At 37.5% G+C, this 23,254-nt stretch overlaps 1 protein-coding gene across 1 annotated transcript; it reads left to right on the forward strand.

Moving 5' to 3' along the window:
* Window positions 1-1,532: 1,532 nt before the first annotated feature.
* On the forward strand, window positions 1,533-14,230 carry TMX1 (thioredoxin related transmembrane protein 1; the record flags this gene model as incomplete). Its single annotated transcript, XM_080708094.1, has 8 exons — window positions 1,533-1,684; window positions 5,137-5,252; window positions 6,821-6,866; window positions 8,449-8,577; window positions 10,966-11,011; window positions 11,101-11,202; window positions 11,315-11,381; window positions 14,049-14,230. The coding sequence occupies 8 exons, from the start codon at window positions 1,533-1,535 to the stop codon at window positions 14,228-14,230; spliced, it is 840 nt and encodes a 279-aa protein (XP_080564220.1).
* Between the last annotated feature and the right edge of the window lie 9,024 nt (window positions 14,231-23,254).

Consider the following 23,254-nt stretch of genomic DNA (forward strand, 5'->3'; position numbering starts at 1 on the left):
TTTTTTTTTGTGGTACTGGGGATGGAACCCAGGGGCATTCTATCTCTGAGCTACACTCCCGGTCCTATTTTTTAGTCTTTGTATTTTCTGAAACGGGGTCTCACTGAGTTGTGAGGGGCCTCGCTAAGTAGCTGAGACTGTCCATGAACCGTGATCCTCCAGTCTCCGGTGGTTGTTTCTTAAGCAGTGGTCCGTATCAAAGTTCTTGGAACTAGGCGACACCTGTGCCAGGAATTGGGTGACATATGTTTGCGGTTGTACGCATCTGCCAGGGCAGTTAGGCCATTGTTTAACTGCAGTTACATGCAACAGCCAACTGGAACTTTCAGGGGTGGGGGGCCGCCAACGTCTCTGCTCCGACCTAACACTGACCAACTTAAGAATCTTCTCTTCCATTCCTGGACTTAGTCTGTTATAGTCCCTCCCCTGGTACTTGTTTGTAGCTTAGTATTTGCTAATTATTTTAAGTGCGTGAATGACAGAATTTGTATGTTTCTTAACATACTTGTGCGACCTAAATTGTTAGAATTGAGTGTAGAGTATATCATTTGGTGCTCATTTATACCTATTTGGCTTTGGCAAAGCAGCCACCCAGCATCCAAAACTAGCTCAACCCTACTTAGAGAATGTACTAATAGTTTCCTTCGTGCCATAACTTTCAAGGGTTGAATAAACCTGTGACATTGTGGAAAGACAAATCGTGTGTGGCATGACTTGTGTCAGGACCTTGCAGCCGGTTCTCAGGATAGTGGGCCATTCTGTGGAGGGGTGGGAAGTCAGCCAAGTGGAGTGGGTTTGGAGAGAAGGGGAAGTGAGAAGTGCTAGGGCAACTGTTTTCATCTGACTGATGGGGCGGTGCACATTTTGATTTGCTTTCCCCATTTAAAGATGTTTGAAGGGAAAAAAAAAATCAAATTCATTACAATCCTACTTGTCTCCTTCCATTTTGGTGTTCGAACCTACCCTCCATACCTACTGCACTTTTTTTTTTGAGGGTTAACATGCACCTGAAAGTGTACAGAACTTATGTGTATGCCCAATTAATTACTGTTCACACTAAGATATAGGGAAGAAGGGTACCCCTTTGGTTCCTTTTGCACCTTCTCGATCTATATTATTCCTTAGAGAAGTAAACGAATATTCTGGCTCCTACAACCTCCCTTAGCTTTGCTGAAAAACATATTCAGAAGGACTATGAAGGCCAGTTAACTGGAAACCGCCTTAGGATACATTTACTAACTGGATTGGTTGAAACGAAATGCCAACCATTGGCCACCAACATGGAGACTTCAGCCATTGTTCCGCAAAGCCCCGCCCCGGCCCGCGCCCCGCCCCCTCCCGCGCTTTCTGTCATGCGCACTAGGGGCCGGCGCGCTGCCCCTCCCCCCGCCGCGCGCGGGGACCCGGGCTCGGTCATGCGCACTGGGCTCGCCCCGCCCACCCGCCCCGCCTCGCCGCCGTGCGCATGAGCGGAGCGGCCCGCAGGCGGAAGTGGGGCTGCGCGGGAGGCGCAGGGTCGGCGAGCGGCCGAGATGGCGCCCCCCGGGCGTCCCGCGGGCCCGCTGGCAATCCTGGTTCTCGTGCTGTGCGGGGCTCCCTGGACCCACGGGCGGCGGAGTGACGTGCGCGTCATCACGGACGAGAACTGGAGAGAGGTGCTGGAAGGAGAGTGGATGATAGAATTGTGAGTGTGGGCGGGGGTCCGGGCCCCGCTCCCCCGGCGCCCGAGCCGGTTCCGCCGGGATCCACCCAGCCCGCGTCGTGCCCGGGAGCGTCAGGTTTCTCTGAACTCTGCACCCCAGTTTCGTTGTTAGTTAGGGCTGTGGTGGGCTGCAGGATTACGAGTTACACGGGATCCTCTGGGTTTTGCTTAGAGCCTGAGCTTGGGGCGGGCGGGGGTCGTACTGCTTATCTTAGAGGAATGATCTTTCACAGACGGCCTTGTAGGCTTACTTTCGCCAGGGTTTATAGAAGAGCATCTTGAGCAGAATTTCTAGCTTTTTGTCTCTTCTTCAGGGACAGTTATATTTATTCATTTGTAGTGTTGGAGTTTGGGACGGTTTGTGGTACATTTCCTTTTTATTGTACATGCTCAGTAAGTTGAAATGGGGTAATAACTTTAAGACTTCGTCCCCCGTTCCTCATGTTGGCTTTCTTTTTCTTTACACATCCCGTTTTTCCTTTGGGTATGTGTTTTTGCAATGTAGAGAGAATGCCTTGAGTTGTGACTTCTAGGCCTCATTAAAAGATAAAAATTAATACATTAGTGCGATTGTTATAAACTCCTTAAAGCACCTGTTTATGATTGTTCGAACGAAGTTATGGGGGTTTTTTTTGTGTGTGGTACTGGGGTTCCTGGAAGCCCTTCTACCTCTGGGCTACACTCCCAGACCTGTTTTTATATTTTTATTTGGAAACAGGGTCTCTTAAGCCAGCACGGCTGGCTTCGAACTAGCGCGATCCTCCTGTCTCTGCCTCCCAAGCACGGGGATTACAGGCGTGTGCCACCACGCTCGGCCGAAGTCATGTTTCTTGTGTGATTTTTACTATAATGTCAGTTCTGCTGAGGTAGCAAATAAATTGCCATTATGTTAGATGCTAAATTGTTGGTGTTATGATCGATAGGATTGGAATTAATGGTACTGGTGAAAGCACATTTATTGATTAACTCTACTGACAATAGTAAGCACCTTTACATACATTATCGTATTTAGTTCCTTACAAATCCCCTGATAGTTATTATTTCTCCCATTTTACAGATGAGACACAGATGCCTAAATACCGTAATTGGCCTGTCCAGATATTATTGTATTGCTTTCTTTTGGGCTTCCAAAGTAACCATACAGTAATTTTTAGAGTACCCCGTTCTTTAACAAGGTTCAGGTGAATGTTTGCCGGGGTCCTGGACTCACCCATGTATGAAGTAAACAAACGTCGTAAAAACAAAAAATGAATTTTATGCAGTTTGATCAGACTGGGAAGAAGCAGCTCCATTGATTTGCTGGTCCTACAGAAGTGAATTACAATTTGTAGAAACAAAAGGCAGGTGATATACATATGTAGACTGTGCTTAGCCAGGGAATATGTCAGTCTTTGCTTGGTGCTTGCAACACATATTAGGGAATAGTTTTTATTTTCAGCATGAGGATATTCAGGAGTTCCTTTGTTTCAGTACAGAGTTTAGAAGGTGGGTGGAAATGTACATCCCAAAGGAAAACCCAGGAGACCAAACCAGAAACTCTGGAGTCATTTGAAAAAAAAAAAAAAATTAACATTTATATGGAGGGTAAGATAGGGGAAAATGTTTAGTGTGCTAATAATCTGCAATTCAGTGAAATGAATTCTTAAGCTCTGTTGAAGCTTCAGGGAGAGAAAGGATAACCAGTGGCAGCATTTGTTTTTCTGTCATTGCAGGAGTAATTTGTTTTATATTGTGCCCATAAAATAATTGATGTTATAAGCAATAGGTTAGGCAATAGTGACATGAATTTATGTGTAAAATGCTGTCAACTCTAAAGTTAGAAGAGGCATTAAAGGGAACAAAACACTGGATTGAGCCAAACACAAATTAGAGCTCCCTCTGAAATTATAGTATAGTGATTTTCTTTTCTTTTTCTTTTTTTCTTGGCGAATAGTTGTGAAGTTAAAGAAGTATTTAAAAGGTACAAGAAGCTGGGTGGGGTGGAACCGGCTTGTAATCCCAATACTTGGGAGGCTGAGACAGTAGGATCACAGGTTCAAGGACAGCCTCAGCTATTTGTGAAGCCCTCCACAACTTAGTGAGACCTTGTTCAAAATAAAAAATAATATAGGGCTGGGGGTGTAGCTGGGAGGTAGAATGCCCCTAGGTTCAGTCCCCAGTACTGGGAGAGGGGGCCACACAGGAAACAAGCTTTGTAAAGGATATAGTTAGTAATTCCAATAGTCTGCTTTCACTTGCAGGTGAATTATTTTCAGTAAATTTATTTCTGGTCAGAAGTTTTGTTATAGAGGTATTTTCATTGTAATACATTGTTAAGGCCTATGGCTTTTATATAAACTAGTTTGTCTTACAGTATTTCCAAGAAAAACACAAAGTACAGAATCCGTATTTTTGTCCTAAATACAGGCTTCATTGTTCCTGGTTCCATACACTGGGGCCAATTATAATACATGATAAAGTAGAAAAGTAAAGTCCTAGGGAAAAATTAGAACTTGGGAAGATAATGAATTCTGGAGGAGCATTAAAATGCTAATATGCTTGGCCATGTAATTGGTAAACTCAGCATCTTGGAAATTGGCTGACCTAGGGCTGACTGAAAGAGTTTTGTTTAGCCTGCTTAGTATTTGTGTCAGGGTTAGGTTTTGAAGTAATATTTTTACATCAAAATGCTCTAGGTCTGGGGTGTAGCTCGGTGAAAAAGCACTTGCCTTGCAAGTGCACCAACTTGGGTTCTATCCCTAAAAGACCCCCCCCCCAACCCAAAATACACGTCTCTAGCTTATTTTAAAATGAATAGCTTCCTTCCTGGTCCATTCATCCCTGTGGCAGTCCCGCTGAGTAATGGCTGTGGCCTTAAGTTGAAGATTCTGTTTCCGTATTCACCAAAGCTCAGGGTACTTCTATTTTTCCAGCATCTTGCGTTTGTAACTGTGCAGTGTAAAATTGTTAAAACTGATGAAATACAAAAAATAAAAAGCTTTGAGCTCTTTGTTGGCCATATTTTAATAGAAAAATCCAAAAGTTTTTAAGTAGCTGTTTTGCATGTGAAAACTCCTTGTGTCTTTTTTTTTTTTTTTTTGTGGTGGTACTGGGCTTCCTGGAAGCCCTTCTACCTCCGAGCTACACTCCCAGACCTATTTTATATTTTTGAAACAGGGTCTCTTACGCCAGCGCGGCTGGCTTCGAACCTGCGCGATCCTCCTGTCTCCACCTCCCAAACGCGGGGATTACAAGCGTGCGCCACCACGCCTGGCTTAAACTCCTTGTGTCTTTAAGAATTTATTCTCAGGATTAATTTGTGGTTAAAATAATCAATTTGTGTTTTTTTATTTCCAAAGTGTATTATTTAAAATGTTCTTCATAATTTTGTTTTATCCCAAGATGAATGGTAATGAGAGTGCTTAACTTTATTTATTTTTAATTATTTTTCTTAGTTATGCTCCATGGTGTCCTGCTTGTCAAAATCTTCAACCAGAATGGGAAAGTTTTGCTGAGTGGGGAGAAGATCTTGAAGTTAATGTTGCAAAAGTAGATGTCACAGAGCAGACAGGTACTGTAAGTCTGGCTGGTTCTGTTTCTTTGATAGTTATGTTCTATTTTCCACATTACATGGACTTAACCTTTCTGTAGGTTTTGAAAACATAATGGTCTGCATCTGTTTAAGCAGAGGGCTTAGCTCCTTCCTGATGAGGTCTCAGACCTACAGAGGCTGCACAAATCAGATTCCCTGGTTGTGTAACAGCACAGTCCTTGGATGTGTTGCTCTGAGGGACCATGGAGACATCATCCTTTCCTCGTTCTTGCCCATATAACTTTCCTGTATCTTTGCCTCCTAGCATCCAGACTTGCACATAAGATACCTTTGAAAAGTACAAAAACACTTGTTATAAGGAGGTTATGATTGAGTTTCTTTCAAAATCAAGCTTACTTTTTCAGATAAGAGGAGATTTGAATTTCTGAAAATTGTTGTGGTTTTGGTGTCAGGTACAACCTGGACTTGGTCTCCTGTGCAAGTAGTTGGACTCTCCCTTGATACTACTTTCCCAAACATGCTTCTCTTTTGTCCTTGGTGGTCATAGTAAATGGGTCTGTGGCCCTGGCTGCCTTATCCCAAAAGGTAATAGTAAGTACTATTTATTTTGCTTTTATCATTTAATCCTCACACAGTCTTGTGAGGTATATAATATTCCTAATTTACTGATTAGAACACTGAGGCACAGAGAGCTTAATCTTCAGTTGTCATTGCTTGACACTTGATTTATAATAATGTTAGTTGCTTTTTAATTTTTTTCTCAGTAGTGAACCCCAGGGGCATTCTACCTCTGAGTTATACCTCCAGCCTTTTTTTTTTTTTTTTTCTTTATTTTAAAACAGGGTCTCACTAAAGTGCAGAGGGCCTTAGTAAGTAGCTGAGGCTGGCCACAACCCTGCAATGCTCCTCTCTCAGCCTCCCAAGTACTGGGATTACAAGCCTGTGCCACCATGCCTGGCATGTTAGCTGCCTTTGTTATTGACTTTCTTGTGTGGGATACAGTCTTATTTCCAGTAACAACACAATGGCCTTTGTTTCTTGAATGTCAAATGCAATTTCATTTGACCTTGTTTATTATTGTTTTCCTTATCACAGATGGTCTTTTTTTTTTTTTTTTTTTGAGGTACTGGGGGTTGAACCCAGGGGCAGTCTGCCTCCAAGCTATACCCCCAGCCCTATTTTTTATTCTTTATTCTGAAACAGGGTCTCACTAAGTAGTTGAGCTGGCTGAGAACCTGCCATCCTCCTGTCTCAGCCTACCAAGTACTGGGATTACAGACATGCGCCACCATGCCCAGCTTCACTAGTAATCTTAACCACATAGTGATATAATTGACCAAGGACTTATAATATGTATATTCACAAATGTCTTTAATAGTTGAGCCTCCCAAACCTTCTGACTGGGACAGTAATCAGTAGTGTGTTTCTTACAGTTGTTTTAAATATATAATCAATGTTTCCATTGTTTATTACAAAGCCCAACTATTTTAGGTAAAATCTCATATCCTTATTAGCACGTAAATAATTCAGAATCAATTAAGTGATTGGCCCATATAAAATGTGCTGTATGTTCTTTATCATTTTAGGACTGAGTGGACGGTTTATCATAACTGCTCTTCCTACTATTTATCAGTAAGTATTTGAAAAGTCTCAGTTACAGAGAAGAGGGCATCACAGTGTAATCAGTAATTAAGGTCGGAGGCCTTGGATCATATTTGAAGAGCTGAGATGATCGCATTCGGCGAGTAGTTTAGAGAGCTTGTTTTGCTCTTAGTGGTGCCCGAGGTTCCTTTAGATGGGCAAGCAACACGCCTTAGAAGAGATTTTCCCTCGTTGTAGAAGGTGATGATCACATGAAATGGTGTGATCTTGTTCAGTCTAGTGAATGATGAGGAACCAAGAATGGTGATAAGTCCTGTGAGAAGTTGGATAAAGAGGAGAAAACCATTGTTAGGTAGAGAGTTACTGGAGAACATGAGTTTTAAATGAAACCTTAGAAGTAGAATGTTTAAGAATGCAAGGTAACAATTCTGAGAGCAATCTTCATAAACAGCAGGAATGTGATATGTTAAAAAGCCACTAAGAAAGTGCTGTTTTAAGTCAGAGTGAAAAGGAATATGTTGTCTGCAGTATCAGGTCTTTTAGTTTGACTGTCTTCTAAACTAACTGGAGGTGAGAAATCTCAAATCTGTCTATCTGCTGTGTGCCTTAATTTTGTCTATCCAGCGGGCTAAATACTAGGAAGGACTTCTCATTTAAAAGTTAAGAAAACAAGTTGGCAACTCCATGTTTATCATGCTAGTTTTGTACATTTTTTCCACTTTTTTTATTCAACCTTATGCCCTTTTTAAAACTTCTGTTCTTTCCCCCTCTTTTCACTCAGTCCTTTTTCGTATATGCTCTTTAACTATTACCAGTTTTCCTTTTTTGCCTCTCAATAGCCCTATGGAATTTCTTGCCCTTTTTCTTTTAGTCATGTTGTTTGCCTTACCTTTTCCTTTAATATGCTTATTGAAATCTTACATATACTTCCAAGAACAGCTCAAATGCCATCTTTTTTTCATAACTTTACTTTTGAGTGTGACTTTCCTTGTGGTTTTTTTCTTTGGGGGAAAAGGATCCCGTAACTGTAGGTAGTGTGGATCTATTGGGTTATTGCACCTGAAGATATGAGAGCCAGAAGATCATTTATGACCCATATATTGGGAATGAAAAGGGAGGAGGTAGAGGGGGGAAGGGAGTATAAAGTTAACTATAAATAGTATCACTGAAGTCCTTGAGAGGGAAGCACTGTCCTAAATGCCCCTTATAATTTAAAGCAGGATGGCTGAGATGATGTGATTATGACAGAAAAATACCTTTAAACTTTTAACTGATAATTTAAAAATAGCTAGTAACTCTTATGTGTAAGTACTGTTCTCATAACTTTTCATATGGTAATTTCTTTAATATGTGTATTATAAATAAGGCTTAAAAGTTAATTTTTTGAGATACATCTACATACTGTGTTTTATAATTTTATTATTTGAAAAAGTAACAGTCTTAAGGCTATTTGGGGCTAACATGTCACCAGTAGTATGTAATTAGTATAATATACTTCTTGTGCATTGCTAATGCTTTTAAATATTAAAATTGATTATAGAATGAGGTGAAGAAATCATAAAAAATTTATTTAGCTCAATTTTACTAATTAATATTTAATTCTGATCTTTAGTTGTAAAGATGGTGAATTTAGACGCTATCAGGGTCCAAGGACTAAAAAGGACTTCATTAATTTTATAAGTGAAAAAGAGTGGAAGAATATTGAACCTGTTTCATCATGGTTTGGTCCAGGTTCTGTTCTGTAAGTATGGGGGATTTTTTCCCCTCTTATTTACTTTAGAAAAATTGGAATACATAATTATATCTCATGTAATAAGGCATGTATACACTGTATCTTGATATCTTAGGGTATATTCACATTTATTATGTGTTTGACACTTTTGGTTTGACTTAAACATACTTTTTTTGTGGTACTGGGGGGGTGAAACCCAGGGGATTTTTATACCTCCATACTCCCAGACCTATTTTTTATATTTTATTTGGAAACAGGGTCTTGCTAAGTTGCTGAGAGCCTCACTAAGTAGCTGAACCTGGCTTTGAACCTGTGTGATCCTCCTGTCTCAGTTTCCCAAGCGCTGGGATTACAGGTGTGCGCCACCACACCCAGCTGACTTAAACGTACTTTAAGTCAGTACTTTGATGCTTTCTAGGCTAGGAAGAGGCATTCTGTAGGATTAAGTTGAATGCTGTTTTAGGAATAGATTTAGCTTTGTAGATATGGTCATCTGTATCATTAAAAATGAATCCCACAAAGATTGAACCAGGTAATAGACAAGGCTATCACTTGAGTGTGGTTTTGTTTTTTTCGGGTTCTTTGATTCTGTGGATTGAAGCCACACACATTCTTTCTCCAACCTACAACCCCCAGCCATTTTTTTTAAACAGTCTCACTAGGTTGTTGAGGCTGTCCTTGAATTTGCGATCTTGCGATCCTCCTCAGTCTCTCAAGTGCTGTGATTAGTGGTATGCCACCATGCCTAGCTGAGTGTGATCATTTGAATGAGGACTCAGACATTTACCTGCTCTTATTACCTTAAAACTTCAATTTTTAGTTATATTGACTATCAGATAACGTGTATAAATGTGTCTGAACAGTGACTAATGGCATACTTAACCACTGAGCGTAGAGGTAGATAGAAGGTAGGTATATTTCTCCGTATCAGTTAGGATTGGGAATGACAGGCATGTATCCTGCTACAGAGTAGGTGTACGAGGCCTGTGGTCATGTGAGAGGCCTGGGAATTGTGAGTTGCTTGAGGTCATCATGATCCCATCATCTCCCTGTCCTGTCACCATACTTGCTCTTGGAAGATGGGGAGTTGGCTTCTAACCATATGAGAGAAAAATGCTCTGGATTCTGGGACTGGAAGAAAGATCAGCCCTCAGCAGTAATTTGAAGTAGAAGTGTTTCTTTCCCACTCATGCTTTTCTTCCTAACAAAACCTTCAAATTGTCCTTCACCTGTCAGAACTTACCTTCTGAACCACCATACCAGCCCAATTGCAGCACCTAGTATTCCTGATAGTTGTATTGATACAGACTACGTTGAGGCTAGTCAGTGCCTGGGAGTTTCAGTTCCTTTTTGCTCTTCTCACTTGGCTTTTTAAACAACATAAGTGAATTTTATCCTTTTCTGGTAGAAGGAGGTGTTTCTTGTAAGTTTTTGTTGCAACGTCAAGACAGCAGGCTATATCTTTTTACTGGTAGATTGAATAAGGGGCACTCCCATTCTTAGCTCAGCATGTTCACCCACCTTAGCCATTGGCAACAACACATGTACTTATTGCTAGAGGGACAGTGGTTGAAAAACCACAAATTCTTTTTCTTAAGTATGCTTTTTAAAAAATGCCCAACTAGCCGGGCGTGGTGGCGCATGCTTGTAATCCCTGCGCTTGGGAGGCGGAGACAGGAGGATCGCACAGGTTTGAAGCCTGTGTTAGCTTAAGAGACTCTGTTTCCAAATAAAAAAGTATAAAAATAAGTCTGGGACTGTAGCCCAGAGGTAGAAGGGTTTCCAGGAACCCCAGTACCACCAAAAAAAAAAAAACCCCAATTATGTAAAGATAATTATTTTTACTTTTATGATGACATTTATTTCCTTCAGTTATTTGTAATTGTTAAAAGTTATCAAAGTAATGCTATTGTAATTTAATTTAACAAAAAAAAGAGTTTTTTGGGGGTTGAGGGTCAGCTCTAGTGATAGATAAATTTTAACTGGGAAGAATTAGTTCAACAAGTATTCCCAGTTGTTTCTTCAGGCTCCCCTCCCCCCCCTTTTGAAGAATTCTAAGGGTGATTTATAATTGTTATTCCCGTGGATTTCATAGAGTTTGTAACCTGTTGCTCAGCATATTGTAAAATAATCAAATGAAAGTTAAAAGTGAATGTTGAAGCCTTAGGAAGAAAAGAAATTATCAAGTATTTTATTTATGACAAGATCAGATGGTTGTAACAATTTAGAAACTTCTTTTTATGAGCAGGGCTTATTAAAGGCATGAAGTCAGTGATCACAAGTCTCAACAGCAGCAATAAAGTCTTGTGTTGAGGAAATTACAGAGTTGAAAATAGAATATATGAATGTGGACAAAGCCGTGTCTTTGTTTTGTAATCATCTTTCATTTTATTTTAGGATGAGTAGTATGTCAGCACTCTTTCGGCTATCTATGTACATCAGGGTATGGATTAAAATATTTCTATCTTAAATATACTTAATGCTTTTTTTTAAACATATAAGTTTCTAACTTAATTTTTTTTTCCATTTCAGACTTGTCATAACTATTTTATTGAAGACCTTGGATTACCAGTTTGGGGATCATACACAGTTTTTGCTTTAGCAACTCTGCTTTCAGGACTGTTATTAGGACTTGTAAGTACTTCATTTTTAGAGTGCTGGGAAGAAAAGTATTTTAAAGTGTGATAATGGAGTTGCATACATTGTGTCATATGTTTTACATGCAAATTTCTGTTTATTTTTGCAGTGTATGATATTTGTGGCAGATTGCCTTTGTCCTTCAAAAAGGCGCAAACCACAGCCGTATTCATTAAGTAAGTATATTAAAAATTGTTTTTACTCTACTGGGGGTTGAATAAGGACTGAGGAAGCATTCTACCACTGTGCCACATCCGCAGGCCTAAAGTGTTCATTGTTTCATTCACCGTAATATCATTAATTTCTGTGAGCATAGTCACACCCATACCAGATTGCTCTTCAGCTTAGGTTCTTAAGTGTGGAGGGATGGTCTCTATCAGATGTGGTATAAACCAATATGGGAATTATAGACCTGTGGATTTGGGGACATTGTTATTTTCTTGACTCTTTACAGAGAATTTCAACATGGCATGTAGCTTGTATATATTTAATAACATTGAGCATTTTATGTTGTTCATGGATCCATTTTAGTATTTCTGAGTTGAAATTTTTAGAAGTTCAATATATTCCACTCTTAAAGTCATTTGTTATTATAGTGGCTACATATGAAGATTCTTCATATGTAGTAGAGTTGATTTAGTAAATACAAAACATAATACAAAAGCACGTGTTTAACATTTAGGTCTAGTGACATCTAGGACATAGGTATTGGAGTTTGAGTTGTATTACAACTTGAGAGTATATGGACTTACTAGGAGAACTTGTTGAAACGAATTGCTGGTTCCTGTCCTCAGACCAGAACCAGAAGTTCTGTTGTAGAGCTTGGAATTTGTATTTCTAGCAAATTTCTAGGTGAAGTTAATGCTGCAGATGTGAAGACTTCTTGAAAAACACTGTTTTAGTGAAAATGGTTACCAGTAACAAATGTGTAGGTCTCTGCCCATGAAAGAACTTGTCTTTTGGTTTTGACCATACAAACTTATAAAAAGAATACTGACCCAGGCAGGCTCCCCACTTTGAATATACTGTGGGATATATAGCTGGTGTATAGAAAAGGAGGTAAGTGTTCTCAAAAGAAAGGGGGTAGGAACAGTGAATAGGTGGAATTTTACAAATTTTCTAAAGTGGCAGAGATGATACTCTTCCTTTTATCAAGTTACAAGGAAATTCATTCTTAGGAATTGTTTTTAAATGAGTTAGCTCATTCATATCAAACTAACGATTTTTCTACTAATGTCCACTAAAAGTTATTAGAGAAATTTATATCTTAAATATTGTAATTTAGTGAGATTGAAAAGGATAGGTATAAAATGCTCATTATCTTGGTAATTCATAATAAATACTAAGTAAGTATTTACTGGGGCATATGACTAAATAGTTTCTTTTCCTTTAGTGACATAACTTAGATATTAATCAAGACTTTTATGTGATGTTGCCCCTTCTGGAGCAGGCCACATGATTTGAGTTTTCCCCCAGTATGCGTGTTTGATATAGATTGGAGTTGCTAGGGAAAGAAACCCAATGCAGTCTACTTTAAGCAAAATAGGAATGTATTGGGTCACATCTGAGGATGGAGTTGACTGGATCTGTGGGATACAAATGATGATGTTAAAAAGCTGTGTTTTTTAATTGCTCAGTTCTCGATAGCTTTACTTGTTCCAGTCTCAGCTTGACTCTTTTTAGTCAGTAGCAGTGATATCATAGAATGCCATCATTCACAATCCTTGAGTAAGAAGAAAGTTCATTTTTTTCAACACCCCCCGCCCCCATCTTTTAGATAAATGTTGGTGCATTCCACTTGTGTAAAGGGCTTATTTCTTAGAAAAGTTACTGTAGCCAATGTGAAGACCTCTACATTATTGACCTTTTGGGCCAGATCATTTTTAATTGTGATAACTCTTTTTTTTACCAGTATCCCAGTAGTTGCCAGTAGCACTGCCCTCCTTGATGTGACAACAAGTGATATCTCTAGAGACATTGCTTAGTGTTTCTTGGGGATCCTGTCACTGTGTAGAGAGCCATTATTGTAAACTGTACTCATTAGAACTATGTGGAATGTGGCATAGGACAGGGTGTGTTAACCCAACATAAAGAGAGATGCTAGGCAGACCAAACAACAGGTTGTCCATGGCTTGGAGGGTTTTCCTATAGTTTGTTCTAGCCCTTTCCCCAATTCTGGGTTGCCTAGGATTAGGGGTAGTCTGGGATCAGTAAACATGGCAAAGCTCTTTGGCCCAGTTCCACCTCCTGAGTCTCAAAAACATGCTGTGTTCTGAGCTTAAGTTAACTAACAACGGGCCTCGTAACTAATGGGGGTGGGGTTGTGTATGTATGTGCACATGTTTAAATATTCATTGAGCTGTACAATTAATATTTGTACATTGTGATTATACTTGAACAAAATTATATAGGTCAAGAAGGGAAAACACATTTATGAGGCTAGAAAAAAATGTGGACAAGAGTATGGCCTTTATATTTATTTCTGTTTTCCTAAGAACTAAGACAGGATAGTATTGGAAGTTTTAGTATATTTTTTAGACCAGAAGGTAAATAACAAATTACTATAAGATAGTTTTATTTAATGCAATATATTTTCTTAAAACTTTCACATTCACAACATTAGTGCTATTTTATTAATTTCAAGAAGTGGGTAATTAGAATGAATTTGGTAAGTAAAGTGGATCTTTAAACCAGTTCTCCCCCCGTAAGCATTTATGCCTCTGGGACATCTAAGTATGAATGCCAAAGTAGTATAGAGGCATGGGAATCATTATATCTTGATTTTTACTCTAAAGCAAATCTACTGCATCAATAAAAAAACATTTTTGGTTTTTGTCTTTAAGAAAAGTCATTACCAGAATTTTCTCAACCTTTGAAAAAAGTAGAGGAGGAACAAGAGGCTGATGAAGAAGATGTTTCAGAAGAAGAAACAGGAAATAAAGAAGGAACAAACAAAGACTTTCCACAGACTGCCATAAGGCAACGCTCTGTAGGTCCATCATTGGCCACAGATACACCTAGTTAATTTGTATAGATATCTTAATATCATGACTTTGGCAGAAACAAATGATTATTTGTTTTGAAGTGAACTGTGACTTGCTTGTATTTTGCAGGATTCAGTCTAGATTATCATTAGATTGAACAATTTTTGTTCAAAAGATAGGCAGTTAGATATATAAATTTATACTATCATTTAAGAACATTATGGTTTAAACAGTTGTTTAATTTTGGAAAATTTGGTGTCAAGCAATAAGATTTGTGTGTGTTTCATAATAACCTTTTTCAAGTCTACATTTCCCAAGATTTACATTATTGGGGTACTTAAGATTACTTTAGAGAAAAAGATTTCTCATTTGATATAATTTTTCTCAGTTTCACTGTGTGAAAAACAACATATTTCCCATAAATGGGAATTTTGCCCCATTATCTCAAGAAATGTGTATTTCAGTGATAACTGTGATCTTTTAGAGAGTCCAAAATTTCCTATTTTTTAAATAATGCAACTAATAGAAACTACCTTGCTTTATAATTTTTTTCTACATATAGGATATGCTAGTGATTTAGGAAGCTTTTTTAAGTCCACGGTATTCTCTTGGTCCCTCTAAAGGTTGATTACCTTGTTTTCTTTTTCAATGTATAGTTTATATTTTTTTAATTTGACAGGGTTATATTTTTTCAGATATGAACAGTATTACTGTTGCATTTACTGTTCATAAGCAGTACTTTTTGTTGTTTCAAATTGAAGTTTACTGCGAGATTCATCAAATTGAACTGTCTTAATTTTGGCCATTTAATCCAGATTTTACATCATTATTGTCAAACTTTGTCTTAAATATTTGTGTGTGTGTTTTTTTTTAATGTGAAGGTGGACATTCCTGATTTGTATTTGATGTGGGAAAGCTTTGGTATTTTATATTTTGGGAATTCAAAGCTTAATTTGATATAAAATAAAGTTTGCATTCTACTCAGGAAAAAACATCTGTATGTTTTCAATGCTTCTTTGTTCTCTTGTATAGAAAATTCTTTAATTTGTAGTTAGTGCATGCTTGATGTTTTAAAATCATAATGTTTATGTTTCTTAAACAGCAATCTTTATATTGTTCATGACTGTTAATATTGTATTTTCCACATGGGAATCAGCAAAGTGGAACATAGATTTTACCTTACAGCAAGGGGAGGGTTGTGATGGCATATAATATTAGCCACAAGAAGAGGAATAACCATAAACATCAGATTGAGGCATTCAACCATTATGTAATAGATGGTTTCTGGCTTTTTTAATTTTTTATTTCTCTGTGAATTCATTAGGCTTACCATATCATAATGTACAACAGTGTTTTTTTAAGGCCTCTCCTTTAGAATTTTAAATATTTGTCATTGAATAGTTTGTATATGTAATATGTGATGCCTTAGAAAAATATTCTAAGCACAAAATAAACTTTTCTAAGCACTTCATTAAAGCCGAAGACCAAGTCTAGTTGCATATTTGAAAGTAAGGTTAATTGCTTTGTATTTATTAATGTTTCAGACAAACATCTGTATATAACTATAAATGTACTTCATATGTGTAATCAAAAGGCTCTAGCCTCTTTTTTTCTTTACTTAAAATGTTTAAGAAAAATAATGCTAACCGGGCATGTTGGCACACGCTTGTGATCTCAGTACTTGGGAGGCTGAGACAGGAGGATCGCACAGGTTCGAAGCCAGCCTCAGCTACTTAGTGAGGCTCAGCAACTTAGACCCTGTTTCCAAATAAAATAGGTCTGGGAGTATAGCCCAGAGGTAGAAAGCTGTTGTGTTCCATCTCCAGTACCAAAAGAAAAATAATGCTCATTAGTCCGGCATTCTGTTTTCTAGTCTAATGGTCTATTTGACATTCTCAGGTTTTTAATTAGGAGATGCTGTATTTCAGGAAATCATCTTGATATTTTCATAAGAATTTGATCTTACAGTTGTTGAAGATCATCACAGTAGACATCTGAATAATCCTTTGTTGATAGCAGGTTTACAGAAACTATATGGACCATTTACAGATGAATAAAATCCTGGAGAATTCTGAACCATTCCATAGTGATTCAACTCTGCCATTGAAGTTTCTGAAATAGACTGGCTACCATATGTTGCTTAGTGATTATCAATGAAACTGGAAAAAATATTGATTTCTTAGTATAGCAAATTCAAAGCTGCTATTCAGAGTTTCTGTCATAGATTTTCCAAGTTGTTTGCCTGTGTTAATTTATTTAGGTATAGCAAATACCATGTAAGGCAGGTAAGCATCTTTCAGAACAGGCTGAGTTATGGTAGAAATAAGTAGGATTTGAAGCCGGTCTGACTTAAGGCTTCACCTTTTTTTATTCATTAAAATTGCTGAAAATAGTCTGTATATATATATTTTTTGGCGGGGGGGACCAGGGTTGAACCCAGGGGTATTCGGTCTCTGAGCTATACTTGCAAGCCTTTTTATTATTTACAGGGTCTCACTAAGTTGCTGAGAGGCTAGTTTCCAACCTTTGATCCTCTCTTAGCCTCCCACACACTGGGATTATAGGTGTGTGCCACTGCACCTGGCTTCTATTTTGATTGTGAAATTTCACTTCTGTTAGAATATAGCAACAAATGCTATTCGGAAATTCTATAACTTAGTACTTGTAGTTTTATTATGCTTGTTACGGCATAAAGTTATAGTAAATAATGCTTTTTGAAAACAATTTTATTTCAAAGTAGTTGTGTCCTTCAACCCAAAGCACAAAGGGTAGATAAATTTATTTTATTTTATTTTATTTTTTGGTGGTACTGGTTCCTGGAAGCCCTTCTACCTCCAGGCTACACTCCCAGACCTATTTTATACTTTTTTTTTTTTTTTTTTTTTTTTTTTTGGAAACAGCATCTCTTAAGCCAGCATGGCTGGCTTCGAACCTGCACCATCCTCCTATCTCCACCTCCCAAGCGTGGGGATTACAAGTGTGCGCCACCACGCCCGGCCTGATAAATATTTTCGAATGTACCTCTTAATTTATTTTAGAGATAGGTAGTCGCTATCCTAATTCATTCCCATAGTTTGTAAGGCAGAGTTTTTACAGTAAACTACATTTGATCTGGTTTTTTAAAATCAAGATAATTGAATTAGGTTATGGATAATTTTATATAATTCTAAAAATTTTAAATTGAACATGCTTTCAGATTTAGATATGTTTGTATTGAATATGAAGCAGCATTTTTATTTAAAACAGCAACAAATTTAAGATGGAAATTTGGTAGTTTTTAAGGTCAAATTATATATTTAAATGGGTCTAACATCTCAAAAATAAATTTTCACTCATTTACTGTTAAGTAATATCAGTGTTTTGGCCATTAATGAAATCAGCTTGTATCTCCACTTAGCTGGGCTCTGTGTAACATTACTTTTAAAACTATTTTCATAGTGATAATCACAACTCAGCCTGGTTCTCTCTTGAAAACGAGAAATGAAGATGTGAGAATTAAATTGATAGAGGCTTGACTTACAAATATATTTCAGTCATAATTATTTTTTAGAGTTAGTGAAAATAAGCCAATGTGAAGAATAACTTAAGCAGCAATGTATTTAAACCTTTTGACTTCAGTGTTTTCAGTAAAGCATGTCAGAAACAGATCAAATGGATTGGAGCATAATAGCTCAGATACTTAAGAAATAATTGTTATGTAAACATCCCTAAAAAACTCTCTTAACTTGAGATGTCTCCCTGTTCCCATAGAATGAAGTATATATATTTATTGGACATTTATCTTTGTGGTACCAGGTATGGAACCCAGGGCCTCCCACATGCTAGGCAAGCACTGTACCACTGAGCTGCGTAAGTCCCAGCCCTTGTTTTGAGATGAGCTCACTGAGTTTCCCGTGCTGCCATTGAATTTGTGATGAAGTCAGTAAACAGGAGAGCAGAGCCAGGAGAATATCAGAAAATCAAGGCTGATACAGCATGGCCTGCTCTGGACATCTTGAGATAACTTTCCTTACCACCTAACCATTTGGAATAAGGCTTTTCACTCACTTGAAACTAAAGTATGAGCTTGATTGTCACCTCTCGACTCTGTGGACAGAAGTGTTGACTTAACCCAGTTCAGTTACAGCTATATCATTGAGCGTACTCACTTTAAACCACCGTTTACTTACTGGGACATTCCAAGATCAGAAGAAAAAGTTTACATATGTGGATGAAACTGACTTGGTCCAAATCAGATGTACTGCAAGCATACTGGGTAATGATAGGTTAAATAAATATAATTTGGGGGACATTTTTATTGCTTATAATTTATTCTAATGTTACATGTTCTGTAAGCATTGGAGTTAAAATTTGGGCAGCTAAAAATTATGTTGGATTCAACACTGTGAACCTAAAAAAGACAGCCTAAGAAAAGCTTTGTTTACCTTTTTAACATTTTTATACTTCAATTTCAATGTTGTGAACAAGTTTCTTATTATTTTAGACAGTAACTTGTGTTCTGAGGATGAGAGCAATATAGGTCTAAAGGTGGTGAGAAGGAATTAGCTTATCAGTTTGTCCCTTTCAGGAGGAGGAGGGAAAAGGTAAAGTATGTTTATGCTGTCTGGAATGGTTCTTAGACTAATTTTTTTTTTTTTTAATTTTCAGTATTGGGATGGAATGCAGGGGCACTGTACTGTTGAGCTATACCCCCAGGCCTATTTTTTTAGTCTTTTTATTATTTATTTATTTATTTATTTATATTTTGTACTGGGGATGGAACCCAGGGACATTGTACTTCCAAGCTACACCCTCAGCCCTATTTTTTTATTCTTTATTTTGAAACATGGTCTCATTGAGTTGCAAAGGGCCTCACTAAGTAGCTGAGGCTGTCCTTGAAGTGTGATCTTCCTGTCTCAGCCTCCCAAATGCTGGGATTACAAGTGCGATGTCTGACTATTTATTTTTTGAAACAGGGTCTCACTGAGTTGCGAAGTAGCTGAGGCTGTCTGCGAACAATGATCCTCCAGTTTACCAAACCTGGCTTTTTAATCAAATATTGATGCAAGTGGATTCCAGTTGGGCAACAGCCCTATTGCTTAATACTCTATAACTTGCATTATAACTTGATACTTTTTGAAGTGTTCTTTTGTAAACTTGGTGTGACTACCTTTTTTAAAAAAATAATATTCAAGTTCCTTGTCAATGTATGCTTTGACTTTATTACTGAGGGAGTTATATTATTGGGTAAGTTTTAATGCTATGTTGCATGCAAAATTTTTAAGTTATTCAATGTTTATATATGAATTAAAGATGTTTAATGGCCTCAGCTTTCAGACTGGTTTTTAATCAGGAAATGCAAGCTGCATAAAATGATGTAACTTTTGGATATGAGCTTCAGAGAAATAGTATACAAAAGCAGGAAAGTGTAGTGTACTTTTTAATAATCTTTGGTGCTCCATTTTGTTCTGAGATCTTATCCTATTTTGCAGCTTTTAAAAATGAACAGTAGATTTAAAAATCATCTTAGTAAAATCTCTAAAATTTGGAGGAGAAATTTATCGGACCATAAAATTCTGGATGAGTCTGGAAGCCATTCATTTAAACAGGGGTGAACAAACGGAAGTGTAGTAGCTAGACAGCTCATAGAAGGCGGATAGAAAGTGAGGGTTCAGATCTTGCCATCATTTGACTTTTTTCTACTTTGCATAGTTTTATTTGGAATTATTGGAAGCCGTGCTGAGTTGTACAACTGTAAAGTTAAATATCCTCTACACATTGTTATGCAGAACCCCAGCCTTTCTTCAAAAAGGATTATTGGTTGTCAGGTAGTACTTTGTATTACAGTGCTACTCATACCTGTGGTGATGATTCATTGTTCTTTGTGTTCAAATAGAAACATCAAAGTGAGTGATTATCTTTGAATTTTAGTTGCATTGGTGATGCCGCAATGTTTGTACATACAGGGAGATCAGATTGAATTAATGCTTGGTGTTAAGGAATAGGAAGACTAGTTGAGTGTAATGAGGTTCTGTAGGTTTGTTTGTTTGTTTGTTTGTTTATTTATTTATTTATTTATTTATTTATTTATTTATTTTGGTGGTACTGGGGGTGGAACCCAGAGGCTTTCTACCTTCAGGCTACACTCTCAGACCTATTTTTTTTTTAAATATATTTTATTTGGAAACAGGGTCTCACTAAGTTGCTGAGAGTCTCACTAAGTAGCTGAGGCTGGCTTCAAACCTGTGCAATCCTCCTGTCTTAGCCTCCCAAGGGCAGGGATTACAAGTGTGCGCCACCATGCCCGGCTATTTATTATTTTTTAAAGGAAAATTCATTATAGCTGGGCATGGCGGCACACACTTGTAATCCTAGTACTTGGGAGCCTGAAACAGGAGGATCACAAATTCAAAGCCAGCCTCAGAACCTTAGTAAGACCCTCTACAACTTAAACTCTTAAAAAAAAAATTTATATATATATATATATATATATATATATATATATATATATATATATATATATATATATATAGTTTCAAACTCAGAGGTAGAGTGCTCCTGGGTCCAGTCCCTAGTCCTACCAAAATAAAATAAGAAAAAAGAAACTTTATTATAAAATTGATAACAAAAGGTAACAAGGTGAAGTGCCAGGTGTGTACAGATCACACATTAGTGTCTTGGCACTATGGCAGCTTAGTAAATGTTTGCCAAATGTACTTTCTTGTTAGCTTTTTTTACTGGCCTTGAATTAGACCACCAAGGAACCCCTGATGGTATTGTTCGTTTTAGTTCACTAATCACACCCTGTCATCATCCCCATGGATTTACCTTATCTTTAACATGAAGGATTGTACTGTAAAAACTCTTCACTCTTGTGTATGTTGCTTTAGAGTTTACAAAGCACTTTGACACTTAACTGTAACAACCTGTAATGGATAAGTATGGCAAGTATTGTTATTTTTTATATTTCAATATAAATTTGCCTATAAATATGTAGCTTCTAAAGTAGCAATAATCAGTGTTTTATAGTATTTTAATAATTTTTTCCTCAACAATCCATGTCTGTGTTTTGCTTTCTACATTCAAGTATACTGGATTAAAGCAAAAATTCACTCTTTAGTTCAGTGTTTTAGTATTTTCAGTATCTGTTTTGATCACATAATAAAGCAGGGGCAGTTAATTTTCTTGAACATTATTCCCACCCAGAGCTTAGCAATTACTTAACTTTACATTATTCTGCCACAAATGATAATCAAATGGCCCACCTAAGTATCTAAAAATCATAAAGCTGTTATAAACCAAGCCTGTGGAAATTATAAAATTAGTATAAAACAATATACTGATACACATGTGTATTAGGCCCTACTAAAAATGTGCCAAAATAACAAGCTTTATTAAAGAAGAGGGTCTTTGGACAGAGAGGGAAGAGAAGTCATGATAAAAAATTATTAAGGTTGTAGGTAAAAAATTATTCTCTGTCACCAAGTGAGGAAGGGGGAGTACATCATGATAGCTGATGGCAGCTGAGAAACATACAGTGGCTGTTCAGACTGGCTCATGACCACAAGAGCGAGGAATCCGATGTCCAGCCATTCTACTATTCTTCCACCAATGTCCTTACATGGAACAAAACCTTCATTTATGGTAACAACAGGTTATTATATTGCTATTTAGTCCAACAGGTAGCAAACAATGGGAAAAATATTGGTAAACCACACTGACTTCAGTCCAAGAATCTTAATACCCCTAAAAATAGGTATTAAAATGAATTAATAAGAAATAGAATTCAAAGAGCATTGTCGTATTGAATATGACTTAATAAGTAAATGTCAATGATTTTCAATGGAAAAGACCATAGTATTTGGAAACTAGGAATGTTCTGATGTGACATTTATCAAAGTTCAGTTTATCCAACTGAGGCATCAGTTGGAAGAAGCCCCAGATTCACAGTCACCTCAGTTGAATAATCCATTAAATCGCAAAAAAGACAAACAATGAAAATAGCATTAAAGAAGCTTGGTGTGGCTCTGGATAAACTCTTTAGTTTTTCAATAGTTTTCCCCAGAAATGCAGTTTTAGAAACCTTGTAATTTCCTTAATGATAGAGATGATATAGCATCTTTTGTTATAATTGGTCTTTTTTCTAGTTCTTAATACAAGAGCTTCTTGGATACTTGGCATCTCTGGAATGAATGGTAAGTATTTTATATATTATTTTATATATTAATGAGATGGATGATAGTTGAAATTCCCCAGGAAGGGGAGGGGCTAGTTGCCAGAGGAACCAACTATGTAATTAGAAGATGGGAATGATCAGCCCCACCATGCCCTACTCCTCTACCCTCCAGAAGAGCTGGAGATTGGGTTCAGGCATTGTCTACCTCTACTGCTTCTCTGAACCATAGTGTGGAGGCTGGCTCCCTACCTCTGGGCTTCTTACAAAGTGAGGTGAAGAAGGTTAAAGGAAGCAACCCGGAATTCAATTTGAGTGGTTAGGTTTCAGGTCTCAAACCAAGGCCCAGTTTTTCTCCTTTCATTAAATTATACAACCTTTTTTGTAAGAGTGTAAATTGATGAATCAAAACAGACCCTGATGAATATCAGGGACTATACTTGAGAACAGGTATTAGGTTACCAGGGTAACAAACCTCTGTTCAGTTTGCAGGTTGTAGTCTTTTGTGTTACAAACCCAATTGTGTTATACTTCTAGTCATTGGTGGCCACCTAATCATCTGTTTTTGGTGCAGTTACCCCTATGGGTACTTGTTGATCACTTTGACTATGATTTGGTTATAAGAGTGGTCTGGCTCCACTCCTTATAAGACAGTGACATTTATATAAGTCAATACCATTGATTAGATAACTCTAAAGTGAAAGAGAAGTAGTACATTTTACCCATCAAATTGGGTCAAGTGAGGCAGCCTCCAAATATGCACCATCTGCTCCCCAGTTCTCTTCCAAGCTCGGTGTCTTTGAGAGTTCATAATTTTGGTGGAGATAGAAGCCTCTTTTTCTAGATACAATGTGATAGCAATTTTAGATTTCAGGCTGTCTTATTCTTGTGTTATGAGGCTGCTTACAAAGTT

The sequence above is a fragment of the Muscardinus avellanarius genome (genome assembly GCF_963383645.1).
Source record: "Muscardinus avellanarius genome assembly, chromosome: 12".
Classification (NCBI taxonomy): domain Eukaryota; kingdom Metazoa; phylum Chordata; class Mammalia; order Rodentia; family Gliridae; genus Muscardinus; species Muscardinus avellanarius.